At 42.9% G+C, this 25,688-nt stretch overlaps 1 protein-coding gene across 2 annotated transcripts; it reads left to right on the top strand.

The window, feature by feature from the left end:
- The first annotated feature begins 1,999 nt into the window (after positions 1–1,999).
- Positions 2,000–21,834, top strand: LOC106649011 (max dimerization protein 1-like). 2 transcript variants are annotated; one of them, XR_002763381.1, is made up of 4 exons: positions 2,000–2,216; positions 3,990–4,611; positions 14,225–14,318; positions 18,720–21,834. XR_002763381.1 is itself a non-coding variant. In XM_014366276.2 (3 exons), the coding sequence occupies exons 1-3, from the start codon at positions 4,557–4,559 to the stop codon at positions 18,787–18,789; spliced, it is 219 nt and encodes a 72-aa protein (XP_014221762.1). In that variant the 5' UTR covers positions 2,628–4,556; the 3' UTR covers positions 18,790–21,834. The 2 variants fall into 2 exon arrangements, 1 of the variants encoding a protein (XP_014221762.1); XM_014366276.2 differs by lacking the exon at positions 2,000–2,216 and having other exon boundaries at positions 2,628–4,611.
- Positions 21,835–25,688: the final 3,854 nt, after the last annotated feature.

A 25,688-nucleotide genomic window follows, 5' to 3' on the forward strand; every position in this document is an offset into this window, starting at 1 on the left:
GTTGACATGTAAAAAGCAGATTTGCGAAGAATGAAGCATATACGCATTATAGATCTTGCGCGCAGATGACGGCTTGGGCGTTCAACGGTTTTCCTCATAAATTGTCGAGTCGAGCTCGAGAGCTCGGTGCATGGCAATAAAAACAAGGAGACGAAAAAGAAGAAGGAAAAAAGGAGAGAAAAGAGCAGAGCAACGACACCAAGGCCGAACTTCACCTGGTGATCCTTACATTATTACGTATATAGGTACCTTATATATACCTTTTCCGCAGCAGCAGCAGTTTACGGACACATGAAGTTACGTTCCTCCGTGTGTACGAGTAATATAAAAGTCAAAGCAACCGAGGGGGGAAGGGGGGGGGGGAGAGCAAATTTATATATGTGTGCCTGTATGCACGTTTCGGAATGCCAATGCCGACTCATAACTGGCAGAGCAACACACGGCACATTACGTACACACATACATAAGTACACACAAACGAACAGACGCATGAGGCAGACAGACAGACGAGAGCTCAGGTAAATATAGGTAAATAGTTCTCACGGCGGCAGGCGGCCAATTGCACATTTGCGCGCGCTTGTGTGTGCGTGCATGTGCATGTGCAGATGTATACACGCACACACACACACACGCACACACACACATACACAATGTACGTATATATGTATGCACACTGCGAATATCGTATGCGCGATGCGTTGCTGCGCTAATTTTTCACTCACGCGCGCTGCAAGACAGAGAAAGAGAGATCGCTATCTATCCGCAGTACCTTCCATCATCGCAGCGCGTAACGTATTATAAACCCGCGCGCGCGAGCCAACATGTGCGCGCGGAGAGCTCGACTTTAATTGAGATGGCTTTTCGCAAAAGGCCGCGTTCGCTCGCTCACTTGTTGTTGTTGCTGTTGTGTACGTGCGATCTTGAGAACGAGCTACCTTATGGCTTTTTAATTGTTTATTATTTTTTTTTTCGTGCTTCCCTCGCTTGCATTTTACCGCGCGGATATCTCATTGAGCGAATTATACAGTCAAAGGCTGCAGAAACTACACGAGCGAGAGAGCGAGAGCCCAAGGTCGTATACGCGTCGCATTTATCGAACCGACTCGCGAGCTTATAGGCGTAGGTCGAACGCGATAGTTGATAAGACCGAATTACCCGCGTTTTTGCAATTGTGCCGTTGCATACGTATACATACACACACGCATACACCGTCTATATGCACATGCACACAGAGAGCAGAGTGAAAAAGGGGCGCTTGCGCCGTATAGCGTAGTGCAGTGCTGAGGTAATATATACATATAGCGCGAACTCGGAGAGTCGTCCACCCCGCTATAGCCCCGGTACAGAGGAAGGCAGGCGCGCGCGCACACGAATGCAACACCGCCGCCAACGCACATATAGATTTGCGCGCCGCATATACACACGTGTGCACACACACACACATTCGGAGCGAGGCGAGCGAGAATCGCCGGCAAAAGCCAGGCGCATGAATTCGCCGCGCGCATACACAAACGATAGAGCGAGCGAGAGAGAGAGAGAGAGAGAGAGAGATACCGAACCTCCCCACTCTAGCCGTCTCTGTTTCGCACACACAGACACGCGCATGTACATGGAGCGATGCATGCATACAACGTCGAGCGTCGAGTGGCTGCACACGCGCTGCCGCTGCGAAAATCGCTTACATTATATACCTATATCTATGCTTCTCAATAGCTATATAGGTATATATAGGAGCACGTTATGTATATATGCTTGCGCGAGAAGAGCGAAGCTACCCACTATGCGCGCGTTTCTGCACAACGAGGCTCGAACTTGGCGGCGGCGGCCGCTCTCCATGCCGCCGACGCCGCCGCAGCAGCAGCAGCAGCAGAGCCGCTCACGAGTACGACGACGCAGCGCATGCGAGAGCCGCTCCTCTCTGTCTCTCTCTCTCTTTTGCTCGCTCGCTCGCTCTTTTTCGCCGTGGTGCATGCTGCCGCTCTGCTCTTCGTCGGCGGGCCGTGCAGTCAGTCAGTCAGTCGCTCCTCGTCCACCGTAGCGCGCTCTCGAGCTACTGTACTCTCTTATATATACCTCTCCGTGAACGCGGGCTTTTATTCACGCCAATTCTTATATATACAATAATACGTGCACTCGTGTATGTATACCTCGTGTGTGCGCAAATAGCAGCAGATCTCTCGACTTTTCTCTTTGTATACATAAACATAAACGCAACGGTGTGTAGCTCATATACCCTCTTGTACCCCTCTCTAACCCCCCAATACAAACTACCCACCTATATAACCCTTTTTTTGCTATTTAACTGCGCTGCTCTCCTCGGCGCTTTACGATAGCGAAAAATCCCTATACCTACACACGCAGGCAAGAACGCGCTAAAAAGCACACGCGTGTTCTAGACTGATTATTTATAAACCGCTATTTATGAATAATTCCTTCTGTACGATCGGTCGTGTGGTGTAAAACGACGAGAAAGATACGAGAGACAAGAAACAAACATAATATAGAAAACGAGTGCAGCCGACATCACGAGTCTTGTAATCGTCAACGTGCAACAACCACCACAACAACAACACAGATAAACGAACGAGCACACGCATCTCTATATCTTCGTTATACAGCAGGCAATATATACAATATACCTACATATATATATCGCTGTTATTGCTACTGCACTCAATCGACGACGATATATCATCATCATCATCATCATCATCATCACGCAATCTCTTCTCTGTCTGCATATAGAGATATATATACACAACTTGGCAAGTGTGCAAAGCTTCTAAGTGTGTGCGTGCATGTGTGTGCGAGAGAGTGAGTGCGAGAGGTGCATACGGCAGTTTGTGCGTCTGAGTTGTGAGTGAGTTTACGTGCACATATAAAAGGTGTGCATCTGTGTTGTCTATATAACTCTCTCTCTCTTACTCGCTCTGCTCTTCATCACGCCGTCGTTCCCGCTGCTGCAGCCATCAACGTCATATAGATAGATATATTACAAAAAGAAAAAAAGCTCGTGTGTGTTTTTCTCTACGCGCGCATCTGTGTGAGTGATATATGTATAATAAATAAATTATTGTGTATCCTTGTCGGTCATTCCCGTTTCTCTCATTGCGACTGCAGTGACGGAAAAAACGTCGGGACTCGCGAGTTCTGTGCATCGTTTTTTATCATATATGCATACTGCTATTTCAAATAAAGCATAGTAATAATCGTCGAAAGAGAAAAAAAAAATTAATCCCACGAGGCCAAAACGTAACGTCGTTCAGCATCTTCCTCGTCGTTCGTATATCTATAAACTACGCACAGTGCGGATGTGAACGAATAGATCCTTCCAAGCAACAACAACACACGTACCTTCACATCCAAGGCAGCAGCGTTGCAGCAGTTGAGCTTTTGACATATTTGCCAAACTTTGCGTGCGTTTGTTTGTGTACGATATACAGTTATACACAAACGAGCAGAAAAAGTGAGTGCGAGAGAGAGAAACAGCTGCGTGTGTGTTATATATACCGTGTGTGCGTACACGAGAGTGCGAAAATCACGCATTCGAGTCGATTCGTTTTTTTATCGCTGCAATAATACCCAAAAAAAAACAACGCCCGAATACTCCAAACGACTCTCCTCTCACGTACGCGTTGTTGTTTCGACTGTAGCTCTTTTGCTGAGCTGATGATAACATATAAATAATAAACATAATCGTCGCGTATTCAAAGTGTGCTACGCAAACGTTTTGTTTCGCGAATAAAATCCGGCTGCCTCGTCGATTTGCTCCTTTACTCCGAGAGCCACCGCCGGCGCGCACGTGTGCGTGTTGTGTTGCCGAGAACGAGAGCCTGTGTGCGTCTGCATAAGCGGGTGCCTTTCTGTGTATATGCGCACACAAGTACAGCAGCTAAATTAAAATAAAGAAGGGCTTTGCCATCCATTCCGCATCCTCTTTCTTACATAAACGACGCCTGATTTATTTACACGCATTCGTGTGCTCGCAGGGATTGGATTCTACGGACGCAAAAATTTCATCATTCTAACCCTCGTCGACCCCGTTGTGAGTATATTGTGCATCGCACCAGCAGCGCCAGCCGAAATAGAACAACAACAGAAATTCACATACATCCGAGTGTGTGCGAGCAAAGATACGAGCCACGTGAGACGCACGTTGCAATAGGATCAGTGATATAGAAGCAGCAAACCAAGAGACGGCGGCACGCAAAAGCCAAGACATACAGTGATCCATCGTCGGCATCGACATTGGTGTTTTTATTCAAAACTAGTGTTTTATAACCGAGTGTTGTTGACGTTTTTACACGTCGTTGAATAAAAAAAAATATTATAATAAGGCCCCATCAGTGCAAAAAAGTGCAAAGTTTCGTTTCGTTGGTTTTGAAGAGAAGTAGGAGGAAGGTATCTTCGATTTTCGAGTGTTAATAAGACGCAATCGAGAAACGATCTCGATCTCGCCTGTCTCTTGGCGTCGACGATTGACGTTTGAAGAGAAGAAAGAAGAAGAGGACAAGTGTTACAGTGCTGACAGGGGGTAAAGGCCAAACTGGGGAAATATGAGCATTGCTGCCCTCCTGCAGGCTGCTGAGTATATCGAACGAAGGGACAGAGGTGAGTAATTATATTTTAAAAAAATAATAATTTTTTTCAACTCTTATCTTTAACTGCAATTCATTTACTCGATTTATTTACTCGACCATCGGCTCATCCGAGCTGCTGCTGCTGTTTCTTCTCAACGAGAGCAGGCAACTTCGCGCTCGTGCTTTATAATGCGAGTGCGAATCGACATGTCTCTCTTCGCTATACGTGCTGCATATTATAGAAAGAACTGGATTGACGTCTCTCGTCACATGTTGCGTACGCGTGTCAAAAAAAGCGAGAAAGAGTGAGCACAAATAAGAGAGAGGGACGAAGAGAGGCTGCACTTGCGCGCGCCCACTGTTTTTGCCCGCGATCGATGCCTCCGATAAAATTACTCCTTTTCTTTCCTCCTCTTCTTTATGTGCCACGGCGATCTATTATTTCGGGCAAGTTCGTTAACCTTCGACTGAAGCACACACACACACAACTTACTGGCAGAGTGTATAATATAAAGAGAGAGGAGAGGGACGCAGCGAGGAAGAAGAAGCGGCATACAGCAGCGGCGACTCGTGCGCACGGCTCGAAAATTTAAAAATATTGCGCAAGCGAACTTTCGCTGAAAAATCAACCATCCAGCACCACCCACGCTTGCTTTTCATTACACGCACACATACGTAGATATTCGCTCACACACACGTATGCAACACACGACGGTGTATACGCGCTGTACTCGGGATATAAGAAAAAAAATTACGAGAAACAAAAAAGTTTAAAAAAAAATACAGACATACACGCTCGCGAGCGCAAAAAGTGCAGATACAAACACAGCGCAGAGAGCACAGAAAAGAGAGAAAGTTTCGTCGTCGTTTATACTTACATCGCGCGCGCAGGCGGCGAAAAAGAATGTGGCTTCGGTGCATAAACACAAACCGCGCCGCCCGCGGCTACAACACACACATACACTCGCACACACATACATATTCACTGCAACAGAGAGGCAAGGATGAGAGAGACTCGCGATTTATTACCCGACAGGATTTTTTTCCCTGCGTTTCGTGTGCGTGCGCTCGTATACTGCGCTATATACACACAATGTGCCAGTTCTGTGCGTACGTGTGTGTGAGTATGTATGTGTATCTGCCATCGCAAGCCGGTCAAACGCGTATTTGTGCAAGTCGTAGATTCATATTTTCGGCGGATCACGAGTGATTTTTTGTCTACAAGCGCAGACCCAAATAGCCAATTGTAATTACGACTCGGCTTTGACTGAATTTTACAGCAGCAGCGCCGAGCTCGTGCCGCCTCTACTGTACGTATATCTATGTGCAAGTTATAAATGACGGGGTAAATGTGCTGTAAACACGACACGTGTTGATGAAGCCTTACAAACAGACACCGAACGAAGCGCCCCTATATACACACTGCGCACATGTACACTCGTCCATCGCGAAGATTTTGGTATCGCACTTATACAAGATATTTCGACGATTGCTGAATCCCAAAATCATCGTCGAAAAATGACGCGCCTCCAAGTTTTAGAACGCGGCTCACTTTATGCAGGCCTCCTTTTCTTCTTCTCTTCTCTCGTTCTTTCTTTCGTCGCGCATCGATAAACGTTGTTTGTTGCTTAAAGGCCGTGTCAGTGGCGGCTGCGGCGGTTATTTTTACGCTTATTTTTCATCGACTCTGTTATACACTATAAAAAAATAAAAATAAATAAATAAATAAATTTAGAAGAAAAAAAAGCATCTCTGCGTATACCGATCGTTGGAAAATGTATAGCATAAATAATTCATCGCTCGTATAGTCACTTGCATAAACATCGTGCAGTTTTTAGTGTATATAGAAAAACAAATCGGCTTTCCTCCATCCGAGCATTACAAAATATCTCTCGGCGTGCACACGAGAGTGTGCCTTTTGCAGTGTAAAGCGCAGCACACGGGCGCTCGCTCTGCACAATCGAGTCATAATTTTTCAACGCTCATGTGCGCGCGCGCGCGTGCACTTGTGTGCCTTCGATTCCAGCGATTAAATGCAAGAAACACCAGAGAGTAAAAGAGAGAAAGAGGTGGCCCGTGTACAAGGGGGGAGGGAGAAAGAGAAATTCCACTTGCAAAACAATTTTTTCTTTTTCTTTTCTTTTTTTTTCGCTTTTCGTTGCTGCACGAGAATTAACATCTGAGAATACATCGTATGCATTACCGCGACGCGCGCGCGCGAGCTCGTTCGCTCTGACTTTCCGTTACGTAAATAAAACTTTTGAGGAAACCGTACATCATTCGCGGCGAGTGCCTCCGCGCGCTCTTGCCGTTGCCTACTGCTATACTAGTACATATACCTTATATACTATAACGCGCGCTGCTTGCCGCGCACAAGAAGTGAGGAAAATATCCGCGCGCACGAAAGGGGGTGGAGAAATGCAACTCTCTTTCTCTCGCGCACACACACACACGCACACCAGCTCGAAAGATGAAGTAACTGCGCGCGCTAAAGCACAAGCCTAACAGTTAGATAAGCATTTCTGCTGCCACCGCTGGAGGAGCGCAAAATTTTTTCTCTCTCTTTCTCTCTCTTTCTCGGTGCAGACATTACATGCCGCGAGGCGACGAGAAGAAGACGTGAGTGCACGTACACAGCAGCGCAGCGCACAACCTTTATGAGCGACGACGACGACGACTACGAAAGGCCCCGCGCAGTATACTTTGTATTTTTGGCTCCGCTTTTAAATCTTCATTATAATACAGAAACTTGCGAGCGTAGAGAGAAGAAGCGAAGAATTTCGAGCTTTTAAATTTTACACTCTCGGCTTTGGTGCCGCGCGTCTGGGTCAAAGCGCGTGTGCCTCTACTACTGCCTCTCGAGCGCAGTTCTCTGTGTGTTTGTGTGTGTCTGTACTGTACACCTAGTTTAAAACGTACATCATTAATTATACGTTTTGTCGACGCGATACGCTGTACAACAACGGCAGAAGAAGCAGCTTACTTCTTTTCTCAGAAATATTTTTCGGTGCATTGGCTTCTTTCAAAACGTAGTAATAAAGTATCTCGCTGTGTCTGTCTCTTCTTTCGTCTGCTAGAAGCGTCTATTATATATAATAAACTTTTCGCATCGAAGCGGCTGCTGCTGCAGCGATTTTCAAGGTCGACGCACTCGCCTCGGCTATTATACATAGGGTAAAAGAAATGGAGGTGGAGAGTAAAGGGACGAGAGTCAGCCGTTGTGTTGTTTCCAGACTCTGCAACGTGGCTTGTGCCTCTCTCTCTCTTTCTCTCTCTCTCTCTCTCTTTTGCCTCCTCCTCTCTTCTATCTCTTTTTCTTCTTCTTTCGTTCTGCACTGTCTTCTACTTTGCGTGGAACTCGGGCTGTGTTGTTGGCTTTTACTTCGCTTGTTTTGACTTCACGGATATGCTCTCGGACATTTTTTTGATGTCTACGGTGGAAGACAGAGAGAGAGAGAGAGGAAGAGAGGCACGTTTTTTTCTTCCCCCCTTTTTTCCTTTTTTTTCTGTTCGCACACAACTTTATGAAAAAAGATTGGCCTTGCACGGCCTTGTTAATGCACACACGATTGGGTTAATTGCATTTTATGTGATTTCCAACGAATTGAATCAAAGAGATACGTCAGCGTACACCACGTTCATTTTTAACGAAGCAAAAAAATGTGTCGTGGAAAAAAGAGCCACTATGCGCGCATGATTATGTTTTTCATAGACAGTTCGCTTCAAAGATTAGGCTACTGTGTTGAAGAGAGGCAGTGATAATTGGCCCAATTGTTCCATTAAAGACGACGACTGCGGGGCGACAGCGACGCCGAGTTGCCGACTTTAGCTTGGTTCGCGCGGCATATTCGACTCGGTCGCCAAACGTTTATCGTCCATTAATCTCGATATATATCGAAATATTTTTGCGCATCGCATGATGAACGACATCTGGCCGCGGCCGAAGCTGCATCGATTCCAATGCGTCATAGAAGGCGATCATCGTCTATCTTTATCTCGGGCGCAGCTCTCGACACGCACATAATATACACAAACGCACACGTACAGGCGCACACCCACTCGCGAATCAAAAGTTTTGGCTAATAAACAAACCGGTTTCCCTCCGACTCCGAAAACGACCACGACGACGACAATAAACGATTATTTCGATGCTGATACGCGAATGCATCTCTCTCTCTCTCTCGTTCACTTCTTCTTCTTCTTCTTTTTTTCCTCTCGATGCACGCACTTTGCGATATCTCTCACTGCTCTTGCTCGGCTCGCGAAATTCAATTCAAGGCTAAAATCGTAAAGACGTTGCATTACGCGAGTGCAGCATGCATGTCTATATATATATATATATATGCGCGCTGCACTGTTACATGTGTGTAAGCTTGTTTCGCAATTGAGCTAGCGCACGATGACGCGATGACGACGACGACGACGACGACGACGACGACGACGATAGGTGGAGTTGAGATGTCGTTGTTAATGTTATTATTATTAAGTCATGCTTACGCTTGTTGTGTGTGCATTGCAGCAGAGGAGATTTGTCAACTCGTTTAAAAGTAAAGTACGACTTAAAAATCATCTTAAGTCGCTAATATCTCGTGCATATCTTTCTCTCGCTCTCTTTCTCTCTCTCTCTCTCTCTCTCTCTCTCTCTCTCTCTCTCGCTCGAGTTCACTGAAGTAGAGATAAAAATCGCAGTGGAGAAGCAGCTCAGCAGCAGCACCAGCAGCGGCGAAAACTTTTCTTTGTTCTTAGCCACCCACATATTACATTTACTGCATGCAGTATAATAGATCATGGAGTTTAGTGTATATAACGTTATAATGTCCTGCTTCTTGTCTGCGTATGTGTGTGTATGTGTATGTACGTGGATGTTTTTATGTATGCACGTGCGTGTGCGGTACTTTGGATTATCTCGTGATACAATACCGTCCATTGTTTTAAGGTTCGCGAAATATCGTAACAGGTATAATGAGGCGAGCTTGGCTCCGCTGCTGCTGCTGCTGATATACGTTATAGCGTGTACATGTGCACTCGTATGAGTGTAGCAGTAGCAGTAGCATGGGCAGGAGCCGATTTTACATATATATACGCCACATAATACACGAGCACGTTTGCGTAATTTATTTAACGGTAAAAACTAACGTGTAAATACCCGCTGAAGTTTGAGAAATTTTTTTCGTTTTGCCTTTTAGATGCATTCAAACGTCCATCGTTTCGGAGAAAGCATGTGTTTTCGTCGCGGTCAGCAGCACCTCGCGCGCGATCGAAACTATTTTCACTCGACTCGCGATTCTATTTATAAACATAAATATTTTTCATCTCTTTTGTTTCTCTCTTACGCTCTCTCTCTCTTTCTTCACTGGGGGTTATTCGGCCATTATAACACACAATTCGTTAAACGTCGTCGAATGTTTTTCGCGCGAGAAAGTCATTATCTCTCTCACGATGACGAGACTCTCTTATTTTGACTGGCGACAAAATACATGCACGCACACACACACACATACGCGATGACTCAGAGAGCATCGAAACACACGCGAGCGCAGCAGGGCCATTTAATTTTATATTATTCTCACTCTTTTTGTTGTTATCAAAACGTCACCGAAGCCGCGCGCTCGCATCGAAATCACAATATATGTATTTGTCAAAAAGCTCACGTACACGATACGCGCACAGAAGCGCCGAGCGAGATCGGTATTTTTTATATTCGTGCGCGCACGCGTTTTACTTTATGGCTTTGCGCTTGCGCTTCCATTGTATAATAGCTTATTGAAATGCGGCTAATGCATTCGATATCTAGTCAGCGGAGCGTGATCTCTTTTATGATATGTTAATTCGACGGCTTTAATTGCGTTTTCAAAATGCATAAAGCGCAACTGCCGCTGCCGCTGCTGCTGTCGCGGCGGCGATGGCATGAGCAGCAGTGCACGCATAGCGAGCACACACGACGTACGCGCGTGTGTGCATGCATGTGTCCGTCGCAATGCCATTGCATGATTCGCATACATATAATACCTACGCACATGCGGAGAGCACAGCGTCGCGAGCGTGGAAATAATGAAACAGCATTTGCACTTGCTTGTGTATGTGTGTGTGCGTGCGTCTGTCTGTGATACATGTACGCGCTAGCGCGAGCTGTCCCCGAGACTGGCGAGTTTTCAATTTCACCGATAGCTGGGGGGAAGGGGGTCAAACAAATATCACTCGCTCGCTGCTGCTACTGCTGCTCTGCATATAGTGCACTCGTTCGAGTTTATGCCAAAGCTAAGTAAAAATGTGAATCTAGCTTAGTAGGGGCTTGTGCACATTTCGACCAGTGCACCATTGTTATTATCCGTCGTACATGCCTCAAAATAGTGACAACCCCTGCGTACGCTGGATTCACGTTTCTATAACAGCAGTTGTGGAATTATATCGCGTTTCAACCAGTGTGTACCATACAGATCTGCCCATGGAGATGCAAATAAGCTAATCCGCAGCTCTTTAAAAAGACATTAATACCCTGGATACAGTCGACGAGAAAAAAAAAGAGGTGTAATCGTCGGTACAGCAGCAGCAGTGGCGCACCCGACCCTGCGCGCGCGCGTGCAGTTGTGTATATTAACGACGACAACAACAAAAAATATTCACACCCTCGTATACAACATGCATAGCGACGTTCAGCAGTCAATTGAAAGACTACTTGTCCGTGCATACCGGCACGGCACTTGGCTCGTTTCATCGCCATTCTTATTAATATTTTCCTCGTTTTTTTGCCTCTTTCTCTCACTCTCTCTCCCCTTCGTTTTTTTTTCTCTCGCGCTGTGAGTTCTCGTAGTAGTACATTTCGCTTAGCAGCAGCAACGGCGGCGGCTCATTTTGTCGCGAATGGATTTGCGATCGGTTCCGGAACGTGCCTGCGAGCACGTTTCTCGTACTCTCTTTCTCTCTCTCGCTCTCTTTCACTCTCGATCGTTTTGTCGCAAAAATGTTCCTTCTAGAGAGGATCGACGGAATTTTTTCGATGCCACACGTTTCTCTTTGACCCTTTTGTCACGCCTTCTCTGCACTTTTTTCTCTCCCTCTCTCTCTTTTCTACCACCGCGCGCGCGCTGCAAAAAAGGGCGCTGCTGCTGCGTAGCGTACATGTGCGAGGGAGAGAGCTTTTTTCAAGTCTGTCTTTTTTTAGTGGCGATTTAATATTCTTTTGTCGCAGGATCTATTTCTTTTATTTCGGTCTCTTTGCAAGAATCGTACCCGCGAGCTTTTTTCAGAACAGCTGATTATTTTCTTCTTCTTTTTTTTTTCTTTTGTATTTGCATTTAAATCAGACTTGTGTCGCGGTGCTCCGTCTCTTGCGTCACTATACATTAGGGTGGTCCACTTTTTCAAAAATTTTTTTAATCTTGGGGGATCCAACGGAATCTGAAAGTTTAAGGTTTAAAATGAATTTTCCCGTAAAGTAGAGTTAAAAAAAATGATTTTAGATGGTGTCGATGGATTTTTGAAGTTTTTTTTTTGACGTAAAAAAATCGCAGCCGACAGGAGGCACTTCGATAGTTTGCCAGATTTTCTATAAAGCCATAATGGGTTTTGTGAATACATTTTCTTTTGTATTTTTTGCCGTAGAATCGAATGCCATCATTAGTTTTGGGCTATAAAAAAGATTTCAGTGAAAAAATTGCGATTTTTGAATTTTTTTCTGTTGAAAAATCGAAAAATTCGTCTTTTCACGTCTGGCAAATGAACAAAAAAAATCGTAGAAGCTTTTAATCTACGGATTTAGTTAGGAAATTTCATAACAAATCGAAGCCCGTCATCGGTTTTTGCCTACAAAATTATTTTAAGTCATAAAATTGCGATTTTCCGTAGCTACGATTACGAAAAAAATCGAAAGATGCGCCTTTTAGCGTGTTAACATACACTGAATGTAGCTGTGAGCATTTTAACATGGTTTTTAATAGGATTTTTGGCGTAGAATCGAATGGCGTTGTTACTTTTACTCTTTTAATTTATTTTCAGCAACAAATTGCCTTTTTTGTAGTTTTACTAACGCAAAATATCGAAAAATGTTACTTTTGGCAACGTAAAAATTTATAAAATTATCTGATCATATTTCTTTTATAAGTAAAAGAACGTGATCCATCTTTCAGTTAAAACATGGTTATTAATTCACACGATTAAAAGACGGTTGTTGAATCACGATAAAACCGCTATTTTTATACATTGTGTGTAGTGGGTAGAAAAATGGAATCGAATGGAATAAGATAATTATATAAGTTATATTTTTATTTTAATTAGAGGTATTTCAAAAGTGGAAAAGTATATAAAGTTTTCAAAAAAATATATTTGATATAGTATTTTAGTCAAATCATAGACTTTTTAATTTTTTTTTAATTCTAATCGATCTCACGATCATCACGATATAACCGTTATTTTTATAAGTTGTGTGTAGTGTGTAGAAAAATGGAATCGAATTCTATTAATATCTATTACAGATTTAATATACGTTATATATCATATTCAAATTATGTATTGTTCTTTTTTAAGATAGTTTCATTAATTTATATTTTAATTCTAATTAGCGGTATTTCAAAAATTGACAAGTATATAAAGTTTTCAAAAAAATATATTTGATATAGTATTTTAGTCGATTCATAGACATTTTAATTTTTTTTATTTTAATTTTATTAGATTGTATCCAAATTGCAACAGAAAGTTGTTCCTCATAGCTTACCTTTCATTGTTGCTACACACAAAATTCGATACCACGAAAAAAATCCCGACAAATAACATGTTTGAATACTTACTAGACTATTTAGTTGATATTCTGGCGCCTAATGGTCATTTTTCATGTTTAAAAATTCAAAAAGGAGCGATTTCTCGTTGAAAATGAATTTGTAGCGTAAAAGTAACAACGCCATTCGATTCTACGCCAAAAATCCCATTAAAAACCATGTTAAAATGCTCACAGCTACATTCAGTGTATGTTAACACGCTAAAAGGCGCATCTTTCGATTTTTTTCGTAATCGTAGCTACGGAAAATCGCAATTTTATGACTTAAAATAATTTTGTAGGCAAAAACCGACGACGGGCTTCGATTCGTTATAAAATTTCCTAACTAAATCCGTAGATTAAAAGCTTCTACGATTTTTTTTGTTCATTTGCCAGACGTGAAAAGACGAATTTTTCGATTTTTCAACAGAAAAAAATTCAAAAATCGCAATTTTTTCACTGAAATCGTTTTTATAGCCCAAAACTAATGATGGCATTCGATTCTACGGCAAAAAATACAAAAGAAAATGTATTCACAAAACCCATTATGGCTTTATAAAAAATCTGGCAAACTATCGAAGTGCCTCCTGTCGGCTGCGATTTTTTTACGTCAAAAAAAAAACTTCAAAAATCCATCGACACCATCTAAAATCATTTTTTTTAACTCTACTTTACGGGAAAATTCATTTTAAACCTTAAACTTTCAGATTCCGTTGGATCCCCCAAGATTAAAAAAATTTTTGAAAAAGTGGACCACCCTACTATACATGCATACGCTCCACGGCTACTAATGCCAGTTATGAATTACTGCCAATCTATTTTTAATTTGAAAATAAGTCGATGCTCGTTTGTTCGCTAAATAACACGTACGTCTCTTTTTATTCTGTGATTGCAGAAGCCGAACATGGATACGCTTCCACAATGCCGATACCGGACGACATACGGTCGGTCACCAAGAGGCCAAAGACGAAAAAGTCACAAGGGAGCAGGTAAGAAGTCTAATAAGACAATTATTAACATAGCAAGTAACGGGCAATCATCTTATAGTATATATCTCAAAAAGCGATAAATACCTCGTTATTTTTTTTCTCCTCTGCATATTCTATTTCGTAAAAAAGAAATAAAGGCCGGCTTATCTTTGATGACGAGCGTATACGGCTCATTTATCTGTATCTCTATTCTCTATTTTTTTTTTTTTTTTACTTATAAAAAAGAGAATTTTTTTTTCATATTTTACTTATTATTTTTATATAAGTATACAGACCAAATGTGGTGACTCAGAGGAGACACTTCAACACGTCCTATGGGACTGTAATTTACACGAGGCCAACAGAAGCTCCCTCCTTAAAAATCTAGCACAGCTAAGCATTTACCCCCCAATTCAGTTTGAAAACCTTATCGCTCTCCCAAACATATACAAGCCTGCATCCACATGTGCAATTTCTTCACCCGCTGCAACCTAAACGTATAGATTCTCACAATGCCAATCAACACAACATCATTCCCTCAACTCAGTCGCATCAATTCATCTCTCAGCTACCGTAACAGCTACAGAACTTATGTACTGCTAAATATATCAAAATGTAAATATGTAAAAACTTAACTATTTAAGGAAATTAAATAATAAATTCATATACTTATGTATAAGCTTATGTATTTAGACGACACTTCTATGTTCAGCACATTCTTGCACAAAACTTCTAAAAATTCTGTTCTTTTTTTTTTCTAGTATATTTTTTATCCTCTTTTTTTGAATTTTTTTCTTTTAATTGTATACTCTCTGTTACTTTTCTTCGTCAAAATGCCAGCATATTATATAATTCTATTTATGTAAATCTGCAATTATTGTACCTGTCACTACCAAAAATGTATAAATATTATAATGTGCGAAATAAACGAAGTGTATATACCTTGTACGAGGTCCAATACACTATAATAAAAAAAAAAAAAAAAACTAAGTATACAGACGCTACTGAGACTGAAAACATTCAATCCGTACGCCCGCCTGCCCGTACGGACGCTCGTTTTTCACGGCTTGACCTCACGTACCCAACGCGCGTATAGAAGTTTTACTTCAAAAAAAAAGAGAACGGCCGAAAAGTGAGGCCGCGAAAAACGACCTCTGATTGGCTGACACTGACGACGACGCGAGCCGACTCGATACGTGCTCCTGCGCTGCTAACTGTCAACAGACAGTTAGTACTTAAGTAACCTCAAAACACGAATTAAAAAATTGATGCGTGCGAAGCGCGTTTGAAATTTAATATTTCTGAATCTTAAACTAACCTCGAAACACGAATAAAAAAATTCGAAGCGTGTGGAGCGCGTTTGAAACATACTAGTATTATAAATGCGCTACACGAAAAGAACGTTGTTTAACTGTGAAAATAGAGCCAAGAGTTAAATATTTTCATATAGAGTAATTTACCCAGTGATAGTGTTTCCAGTAATTGACTAATTTTGGATGTGCAATAATTGTACCTCTTGCCGGTCTTGTATGAATTAATTAGGAATTATTCATCAAATAATAGTTGTATTTTTAGGAAACGGTCAATCAGTTGGTTAATTGCCCTACACTGCTTATAATAAACAGGAGCCATTCAGACGAGCTCGATAAATCGTATACACGCTAGCTAATATGCATATTTATGTTCGTTTATAATAAAGCAATTGTCGATACAAATAGATAAAGCCGAGTGTGCGCGGATCGTTTATTGTCTCGCAGACATTGCGTAATTTGTTATACACACACACACGCATTCATAGGCGCGAAACCGAGCGTGAGAGATTTTTTTCTCCTGTGTATGCTGTTTTGGCGAATAAAATTCAATCGCTATATATAATTACAGGAGCGCAGCAAGGTCGCACGCACTCGTACTACTTATAGCAATGCTCGAGCTGCTTCGTTGGCAGTGTGCACACATACAACAAACGCGAATCACGGCAAATTCGAAAGCTACCATGTACGTAATACACGCGAGTCACACTTTTGAGAGCTCTGAATTGATTCGGACCGACTCGTTGGTTATATTTTTTTTCCTCTTCTTTTTTTTTCTTTTTTCTCACGAAATGCAATTAACGTCTCGCGAATCAAAAGTGGCTGCTGTGGCCTCTGCTGTGGCGTGTACAACTCGAGACAAGGAGCTCTCGAACGGAACGCGATATATATTTCAGCCTTTAACAATTCGAGTCACAGCAGTCAGTCAGTCAGTCAGTCAGTCGCCGTCGCTGCTGCTGCTTGACTGTATATATGCGTCTGCCGTACTATATGTACATGTAATTAACGATTGCGCTTGTGTGTGTGTGTACGCGCGCGAGCAAGCGGGAGATTATATATATAGCACGAGAGAGAACAATAACAAATGCGATAAATTTAAATCGTACGATCCTCTCTCTCTCTCTCTCTCTTTTGCTCCGTTTTTTTTCTTCTTTTTCAATGGTCGATTAAATAAACTCGTCGGCAAATTTTTTTCTCTTTTGCACGCTTCATTGTGTGCGCGTGTATATTTAACACGTGTCTTATTTGTTTATTATCTCTTCCAATTGTGCGAGATATATAACCGCTGTAGCATGCGAGCAGCAGCAGCTCTCCTGCTCTCTTTACTCTTTGAATGATAAAAGTTGACAAACAAGCTACTGTGCGGTGCGTAATAATACATGGAAGACTGACTCGCTAAGAGCCTTATTCACGTGATTCGTTATCGTTTACAGCGCTGCGTTTCTTCTCTCTCTCTCTTTCGCTCTTCTACTTTTTTTATATATTTTTTATTTCATTTCATTCGTTTCAACGGCATCATCGAAAACCACTTCTTGTGTATAATATTATATGCGGAATTATATTGAGAGAGAGAGAGAGTCGAATAAACATTGTGTACGTTTTTCTCTGTCCAGTGCGCATGTGTGCGAGCGTGTATCATTACTCCGATAATGAGCCAGAGATAAGGTGCAAAATTAAATTTTCATTATTATTTTTTTTTATGCACGATGCGTTCGGAAGCCTGTTTATATAATGAATTTGCCAGCTGCTGCTGCAACATTGTTTCTGCCGCGCTTGGCCATATTATAAAGTTAGCGTGGCGGCGGTGGCGGTGACGATGCCCGCAAAAATATTGCTCGCGCGATCGTAAAAATCTAGAGCCACGATAAATTGCATAATTTTTTTTCTTCATTCTCGCTCGAAACACGCGCATACACACATAAAGCTTCTACTACGTTGCTGCGAGACTTATACACTCGCAACACGCAAATTTTCCACAATGCACAAGCGGTGCCGGCGAGTACGTACGGTTCTAAATTTTCATTAGATTATTTATCATTTTGACTTGGACTAGACAGCCAACACACAGTATAGCGGCAGCAACGAGCTGTACATATATAATAATTTCAAATCGATCAACGTCACTCGCGTACACGCGGGCTCGAGCTCTAGCTCGCATACATATAACGTCCGAAAAACTTTTACCCCTGCAAATAAAAAAAAAATAAATAAAAATTCCACCTATGCCTGCGCGTGCTATACGTATGTGTGTCCGTATACGCGCGTACACGCAACATTACACGCCATTAGTCGCTCATACATATTTTAAGCTCGGTGGAGTAGTCGTCGAGGGATAGATTCGTGCAAAATGCCTAACACACACAGAGCGAGAGAGACACACGGCTACACGCACTCGTACGTCTATTGCCGAGCAATACTAAAAATTCAAACTCACTGCAACAGTAACAGCAGCAGCCACGCAGCAGTAGCGGCGGCGGCTTGTGAGCGCGCGCGTGACCCCGAGCATTATGCGCCGCTCTGGCTCCGCTGCTACGTTAAAGCCAGGGCACGAATTTCGCTCTCTTTTGTCGTTGGTTGACCGACGGGCGATTACTGTCGCACGTTAGTAACAGCAGCTGGTTTGCAATGACCCGACAATGCCCGCGTGGAAGCGGCCGTGTACACTACTGTATATATATATGCGTTTTATAGGCATATAGGATCGTCAACGTTGTGTATCAGCATCGCGCGTGTAACTATGGTTCCGGCTTTGTTTCTTTTCACGCGTTACTCTTATTCTCTCTTTTCTCTATTATGTATAGTTTCGCTTGGATGACAATATTTCTTTTTTTTTAGCAATTCTCGCCGTAAGAGAAAAAACACAACGCGATTCAGTCGCCTAGAAAGCCACTTACGTATTATGCATGTAGAACACGCGCCTTCAATAATGCACGATTTAGCCCAACCAACAGAGATATATTTAGAAGAAGGGTGAATATTGACGCATTGCACCTATACTGTTTCGACTTAATTATCATGTATAAGTCAGACTATCAGAGGAAAAATTTTTGCTTTTATATGTATTTTTGTACCGATACGTATTAATGCTCTTCTCTATTCTTTCTGTTCGCAGGACGACTCATAACGAACTGGAGAAAAACAGGTACGTCAAATTCACTGAAGAAGTATACGCAATCTTTTAATTTTCTTTTTTTAATAAAAGATTCACGCTCCAGTACTCGTGACTCGCACGCAGCAGCGAGGGGGTGTATCACTGAAACTACAAGTGTGGCATAAGAATAATCGTAGTCGTCGCATTAGCATTGCGAGTCCACACCCGTTTGACGTGTTCTTATATCCGACCCCATATAGCGCGAGCGCCGTTTCTTTTTCATATTGGCACGTTTGATATATAAATTACACGTTGCAGAGCACTTGTTAGGTTTGAAGAAAAGGAAAAATTGAAATTTGCAATGGATTATATTTTTCTATCGATATATCTGTCTGTCGGATTTAATGCATTCATGCTGCTATTCCGCGAACGATAAGTAAATTACACTGCCGGTGTTGAGTAATTTCGTAATTGCATCCTCGTTGTGATTTTTTTCTTCGGGAACTTTTGAGGCTCTCCATCATTGTTTGCTCATTAAAATCGTTTAAATAAATGCTGTATAAGCGGACGCATTAAATTCCGACAAAATATTTTTAAGCGCAACGACTGTTTAATGGAAAATCTATTTGAGCCAAGGCCTAAACAAACACATTACCTCGCGTTAATTCGGGACACATGAAAAGAAAAAAAAGAAAAAACAATAACAACAATAACTGAGAATGTTGACATAACACGACAATCGATGCTAATTTATACTTGCATACATATATACCGCGTCGCGGAGCATTTTTCACGTGAGTCATATAATATGCAATTTTCCACGTCACGCGATGAATAATATATAACCGATTCATCCGAGCAGTTTTTTCGATCGGGTTTGTTTTTTCCTCGCGTATATAAATTTCGAGTGCATCTCGTTTTTTTTCTTGCTGCTGCCTCGGCCCAAGGAAAATTCCCCAGTCGACTGCACTTTATTCAAAATTGAGACGTCGCTCTCTCTTTCTCGCTTGCACCAGGATGAGAAAAAGGTTAGGCCGGGCCAACGCTACTAGCTGAACTTCCTTTATTACTTTCTCTCTTTTCAGCAGACTTTAAGTGTGTTTTTATATATATACGTATATACAGGGCGCTAGAACCGTAGCTCCTTTCCCCAACGAAACTTTTAATTGGCTTTGAAATGTCAAAAATGCTGTAAATTAAGTCTTAATTGTTTGGAGCGCTTAAGCGGGTGAAGCACACACACTATCGCCAGGGCTTTTCCTTATATTTCTCATTGATTCGACTTTTTTCCGTCGATATATAAGTTCGAGATCTTTTTTACGTCGAGCACCGTATCATCAATTTTAACGTCCGGCTTTTGTGTAGTCGGATAATTCACAGAGAGGGATCGAATCGGAGCTTTCGAAAGCGTATACGCACTTTGAGCTCGTTTGCGCGCGCGTGAGCGACGCTGTAATGAACAGCGCGAGAAACTGCGCACACGAAATCCTGGGTAACGAGGGCGCGCAACCAAGTATATATATTCGTTCGACTGTGTAACTTTGGTTGGCCTCCAAAAAACGAAAAAAACAAAAACAAAAAAAAAGCCACACCAAGTTCAAAGAGTTGTGTGCTGTACTGTGCCCTTCGCGTGGAGAAAAGTTAACCCCTGGCACGCGTGTCCGGTCGGCGATTTTTCTTTCTTTTTTACGTTTCTTATGTGTATTTACCAAAGCGAAGGCACGGAAACAATTGACCAGCATACGTGTGCGTGCGTGTGTACGTACAGACGACCAGAGGGGCCGAAGAATTAGAGAAACTGGTTTCTCGAGTGTCGTCGATCTCAATGCAATAATGCTTAGATAGAGAGGGAGAGAGTGAGTGAGAGCATACCAAAGCGAAAGGGTGAAAAGAAGCGAAAGAGAGAGCGAGAGAGAGGATGAAGAGAGAGGGGAGGTAGACGAAAAAGACAGAGAGCCTGATTGAGTGGTTTATACATATTGTAGCGTCGAACAAATCGCGCATGTACCGTCAAAAAGGAGGTATAGGCGCGCAGAGAGAAAGAAAGAGAGAGAGTTACTTTGGTATGAATAATTATAATACACTACGTTCGCGCTCGCCATCGTGCCCTTATGGTATTTATAAATCACACTACTGGCTCATATTTCAGCGCACACCACGTCGAGCTGAGCTCGTATAATGTGTACACATAAAGCTCGGCCGAGTCATTACATCGGCACAGGTCTTGCGAAGAAAAAAAATAAAAGTGGCCTTGCATTATCATCTTTTTTCTTGAAAAAATCACCGTCCGCAGTACAGGTTTTACATTGGCGTTCCTTTATTTATTTTATTTTATTTTATTTTTTTTGCTCGTTGCTCGAGATAAGGCAATTTTCACTGCACCGCACATACGTACACGGAGCTCCGAAGCTTTTGTGCTGGACAATATCGCATTTCATTTCTCCTCCTCATGGCCGCTGAAATAACTTCGGGTTCTCTATCTCGTTCTCTGTCTCTCTCTCTCTCTCTTGTCGCTTGCCGCACGCGTTTCGTACATCAGCAGTAGTAGTAGTAGTAGTATAGCCGCGTTATATGCAACGAAGAAGAAGAGGTCAGGAAACTTGGGGCTCACTGCGAGAAAAGTGTTTGTCCGGGCGCTCGAGCTGCAACAATGGGGGCTAGTTACTAGTGGCTACCACTGCTGCTGCTGCTCCGGACGTCGCGTGGATATACGTGTGCGCATTCGTTGTCCCAAGCCATGACGCCGAGAGAGTATAATACAGTAACCTCGATTTTTGCTGCTGCTGCTGCTGCTTCACCGTGAATTTTTTCATAACTGCACAGGAATCGTAGTAGAGTTAGCTCGGCCAATTTTTATTTTTTACACACACAAACTATATACGTAATAAATAAATTGCACGAAATTGCCTTCGAAAGCTGTATAATATCGGCCTAAGAAAAGTGCGGAGAAAATGTTGTTCAGGGAAAAAGTATATGACCGAGTGCACGAGGTATGCTTTAGTATAATTACACTTGCGCCGGCACGTATGTATGTACGTAAACTCGCTTCCGTTTAATTCTGCAACGGCTCACGACGTAAAATCAGTGAAGTAGGGGCTCCGCCTATACCAGCTAGTATACCATTGTTGCACTCGACGCGCAGTGGCGAGCTCTATTACGCTGCTTTTACGTTACGAGCTGCTGCAGAATTAAACGCCTTCCACAGTATGTGTGTACGTATGAATGTGCACGAGCTGCGCGCGATACTCGGTAAAACGGAGAGAGAGAGAGAGAAAGAGAAAGAATAATGCAATTAGATCTGATTAACGTTCCGCGAGTTTAAAGAAAGGGAGTGTTTAAGGTTTCACTGGAAAACGGCTTAATCTTGATGCAAGAAAAAGAAATTAACCGACACGAAACGATAGGATTTTTTCTACTGCCTTTTAAATCATCTACAGGGTAAATTTATTTATTACTTAATGAGTAAAACTCTCTGCCTCTTGGCGTCCTTTGCGTATGCGAGAAATCTCAGGGGTTGACTGAGCGCGGCAACGGCGGCGGCGGCGGCGTCAGCGGCAAAAACTGCGTCATTAGGGAGCAACAAACTAAATAATAAAGCATGAAGCTATGTACATAGATAACCGGAGAAAAATCTGGAAAAAGGAGTGAGAGAGAGTGAGAGGAAAAAACTCGACTATGGGCAAGGGTATCAACGAAAAGCCTAATGGAATTGAAATTTTTTATGCTCTTTACACTAGTACTTTGCCCATCCTTTGACGATACGTCGTATACACAATTTTAAGAATTTATCCTGCGCACATGCGAGCGCGTGCATATACACACAAACACGAATAGCTGCGCCTGGCTCGCTATATACGTAGCAGCATTATTTTACCTTCACATTGAAAAGGTGTGCGTTATGACTTATGGCAGCGCTCGCGTATGTACACGCAGACATAAGCGCATTGATGCATATTATACTTGTGCGCGTATACATCCCAGAAGACCGGGAAATTACCTCGTTAAAAATTACGCTGTCATAAACGGACTGCGCAGCAGCAGCAGCAACATGAGTGCGCCGGTAGCGGCGTATATACGATGACTATCTTTCTCGAATGCGAAAAAACTATGAAAAATACATGCATATACAGCGTACGCACACGCACGTGCGAACTTGGAGAGCTCGGTAATGCGCAGTTGGCGCAAAATTTCAGCGACTAGAGAGATAAAAATCATTACTCTGAAAAATCTTTGCGTGCGCGTTTAAAACAATAATTGTTCTTTTCAAGACGATTTTTGTTTTAGTTAGCGAGTCTTTTGCAAGTTCATTAAAACGACTTGCTTCGCGCCAAGAGATAAAGAAACGATAAAAATAAAATAACGCCAATAAAGCAGAGAAAAATCCATGACACGCGCGTTGTGATTGAACGAAAGAAATAATTCATCCTACGTAGCGCAGCGCAGTAGGCATTACATCCTTTCGGGGTTGAAAACTGTCTCGGAGCTCGTGCTGCACACTGTTACGTGTATACATATATACATAGTAGAGCTGCCTAGGCTCGCGCGCGCAGCGTAAATAAAACCCACGTGGCCGGCGAAAGTGTGCAGCAGAAATGGCAGTTACGATCGATAACTCAACTCGCAGAGAGAGAGAGAGAGAGAGAGAGAGCTCTTTCAGTCGCGCAAAAGAGAGGAGGCGCACTCGCTGCGCGTCGACAACAACGAGAGCGAGAGAGAGAGAGAGAGAGAGGTGAGCTCTTGCCTTGTGTAAGTCTGCATGCGCGAAAGTAGGGGAGCGAGTTGATATTGATTTTTTCACCCCCTCTTACGGGTGTAGCGACTACTACCTTACACCCTGCCGCCGATAATATCGCCCCCTTAGTAGAGGGATGCATGTGTGTATTATACATGTGTGCACATGCATATACACGCACACGTTTATGGACGTGCGTCCTACTCAGTCTCTCTACTCTTTGTAGCTTTCACGACACCCGTGTGTGTGTGCATGTGTGTTATGCGTTAGCTGCTGCACGAGCGATATACGTACGTGCGGATGTGTATTAGCGCAACTTGCCTTACACACCCGATCAACTCCATGTAGTAGCAGCAGCACTGCTTAGCCGCGTGCAGTAGTGCTGCTTCTTTGTTTCTTGCTTAACTTTCGACGCGCGTAAATATAATGCACTCGTCGTATCGCGTAACTAATGCCTCGAAATTTTTCACCTCTCGCGCGTCTCGCGCGATGTGTATTTGTAATTGCATTTCTATTGCTCGAGCTGGGGCATCGTATAATATACTGCGTTTTGTTTTCGTTCCAAAACTTTGCCTACATATCTAGCGCTCGCTGGTATACATATAGATCTGCCCCTCTTTTTTGGCTCGAGTCTCTCTCTCTATGCGCGGCTGCTGTATTTTGTTTGAATAAGGGTGCTCACACGTGGTTGCAGCAGCACGCGTATGGAGCGGCGCAATTGCTCCTCGTGCACATGGCCAAAAAATCCATTCTCTTTCTCTCTCTCTCTCTCTCTAAAATGTTTTCTATCCTCGCTCGTCATCTCTGCGCTACTGTCGAATATATACATACCATATTATACACCCCGAGTCTGAAAGAAAGCCCATAATGTATAAATACGACTCTGGCACAATCAAGGGTGCAGTGCGTGTGTATGTCTGCTTTTGCTCGTGTTTATGTATAGCGAAAAAGGCACACCTATGTACCGTTTAGATATATGTTGAGATGTGTGTGTGTGTGTGTGTATGCGATATAAGCGACGACGTCTGTTTACAGCGTATTATGTAAGGCCTCGGCGTATTATATGCGGTGACATCATATATACGCTCGCACGCGGCTGGATGCGCCTCGAAATCTTCCATAAATAAATCTATATAGGTATATAGGTTCGCATGCACATACATGCGACGAGCACGTAGAAAAGCCGCACCCTGCTTTTTTGTCTGTGCATTGGCTGACCTTCGCGCTAGATTAAACTTGTTATTTATTTTTCACCTACATATAGATATATTATGTTTCCTTTTTTTCGAAGGATAACATACGCACGTGTTCGACTTTTTCAAAGGTCCAATGTCTCGCGTTCTCGAGCCTTTTACGATGTTAATTTCCAACGGAGTTGACTTTTTTTTCTACTCCAAAACGTTTTGCCTTCCATCTAAACCGGGCGCAGGAACACGCAAAGAGATGGTTTCAACGTTGGCACCGCGTGTATGCGCACACGCTCACACTTTTAGACATTCATCGATCGATCCGCAAGATTTTTTTTCACTTCTCTCGAGTACTACTTTTATTATTTTTTTTTTTTCGGGCGCTCGCCTTGCAAGGGTTCGCGCCTGGTCTGCTCTACGCTTTCGCATCGATATAGGCCCTACATAGCTGCTGGTAGCTGGTATATGCATAGTTGATCGAAATATCAATTTACTCCTGCGTCGTGGCGGGCGCAAGTTTTTGTGGCGTGTCGTCGCATAGGCCAGGCATCGATTCACTCTAGTTCCACTGCAAATTGATGCGGAACGATCCATAGAGGTTCGTTGAAAAAAAATATATATTCTTCTATTCGTAGTTCAAAGGAGTGGTAGTGATGTGGAGAGGGAGAGCCAAAATAACTATGCAGCGTAAAAGTCGAAACAAGCGGCCAAATTCGCCTGATTAAAAAACGTAAAAGGATATTACCAGCGATCGTGTGAAAGGAATGAAATAACAGGCCACATGCATTGCCCGAGTCAAATGAGAAAACCAGAGATGTGTGCGAGTAAGAGAGAGAGAGAGAGAGAGAGAGAGAGAGAGAGAGAGAGGGAGAAAAGCGAAATGCGCCGAGTATTGCAATTTGACTTTGGCATCTGGCACGCCGCAGTGCTACTGCTGCCACTGCTGCCTCTGTGCCTGCCCTGCGTACACACACACACACACATATACCTACACGTACTCGGGCATCGGGATAGTTTATGTTTACGATAATCCCAAGCGTGGCTGCGTATACTGCGTAGTATATATACGGG

The sequence above is a fragment of the Trichogramma pretiosum genome, unplaced genomic scaffold (genome assembly GCF_000599845.2).
Source record: "Trichogramma pretiosum strain Unisexual culture from Peru unplaced genomic scaffold, Tpre_2.0 scaffold22, whole genome shotgun sequence".
Lineage (NCBI taxonomy): Eukaryota > Metazoa > Arthropoda > Insecta > Hymenoptera > Trichogrammatidae > Trichogramma > Trichogramma pretiosum.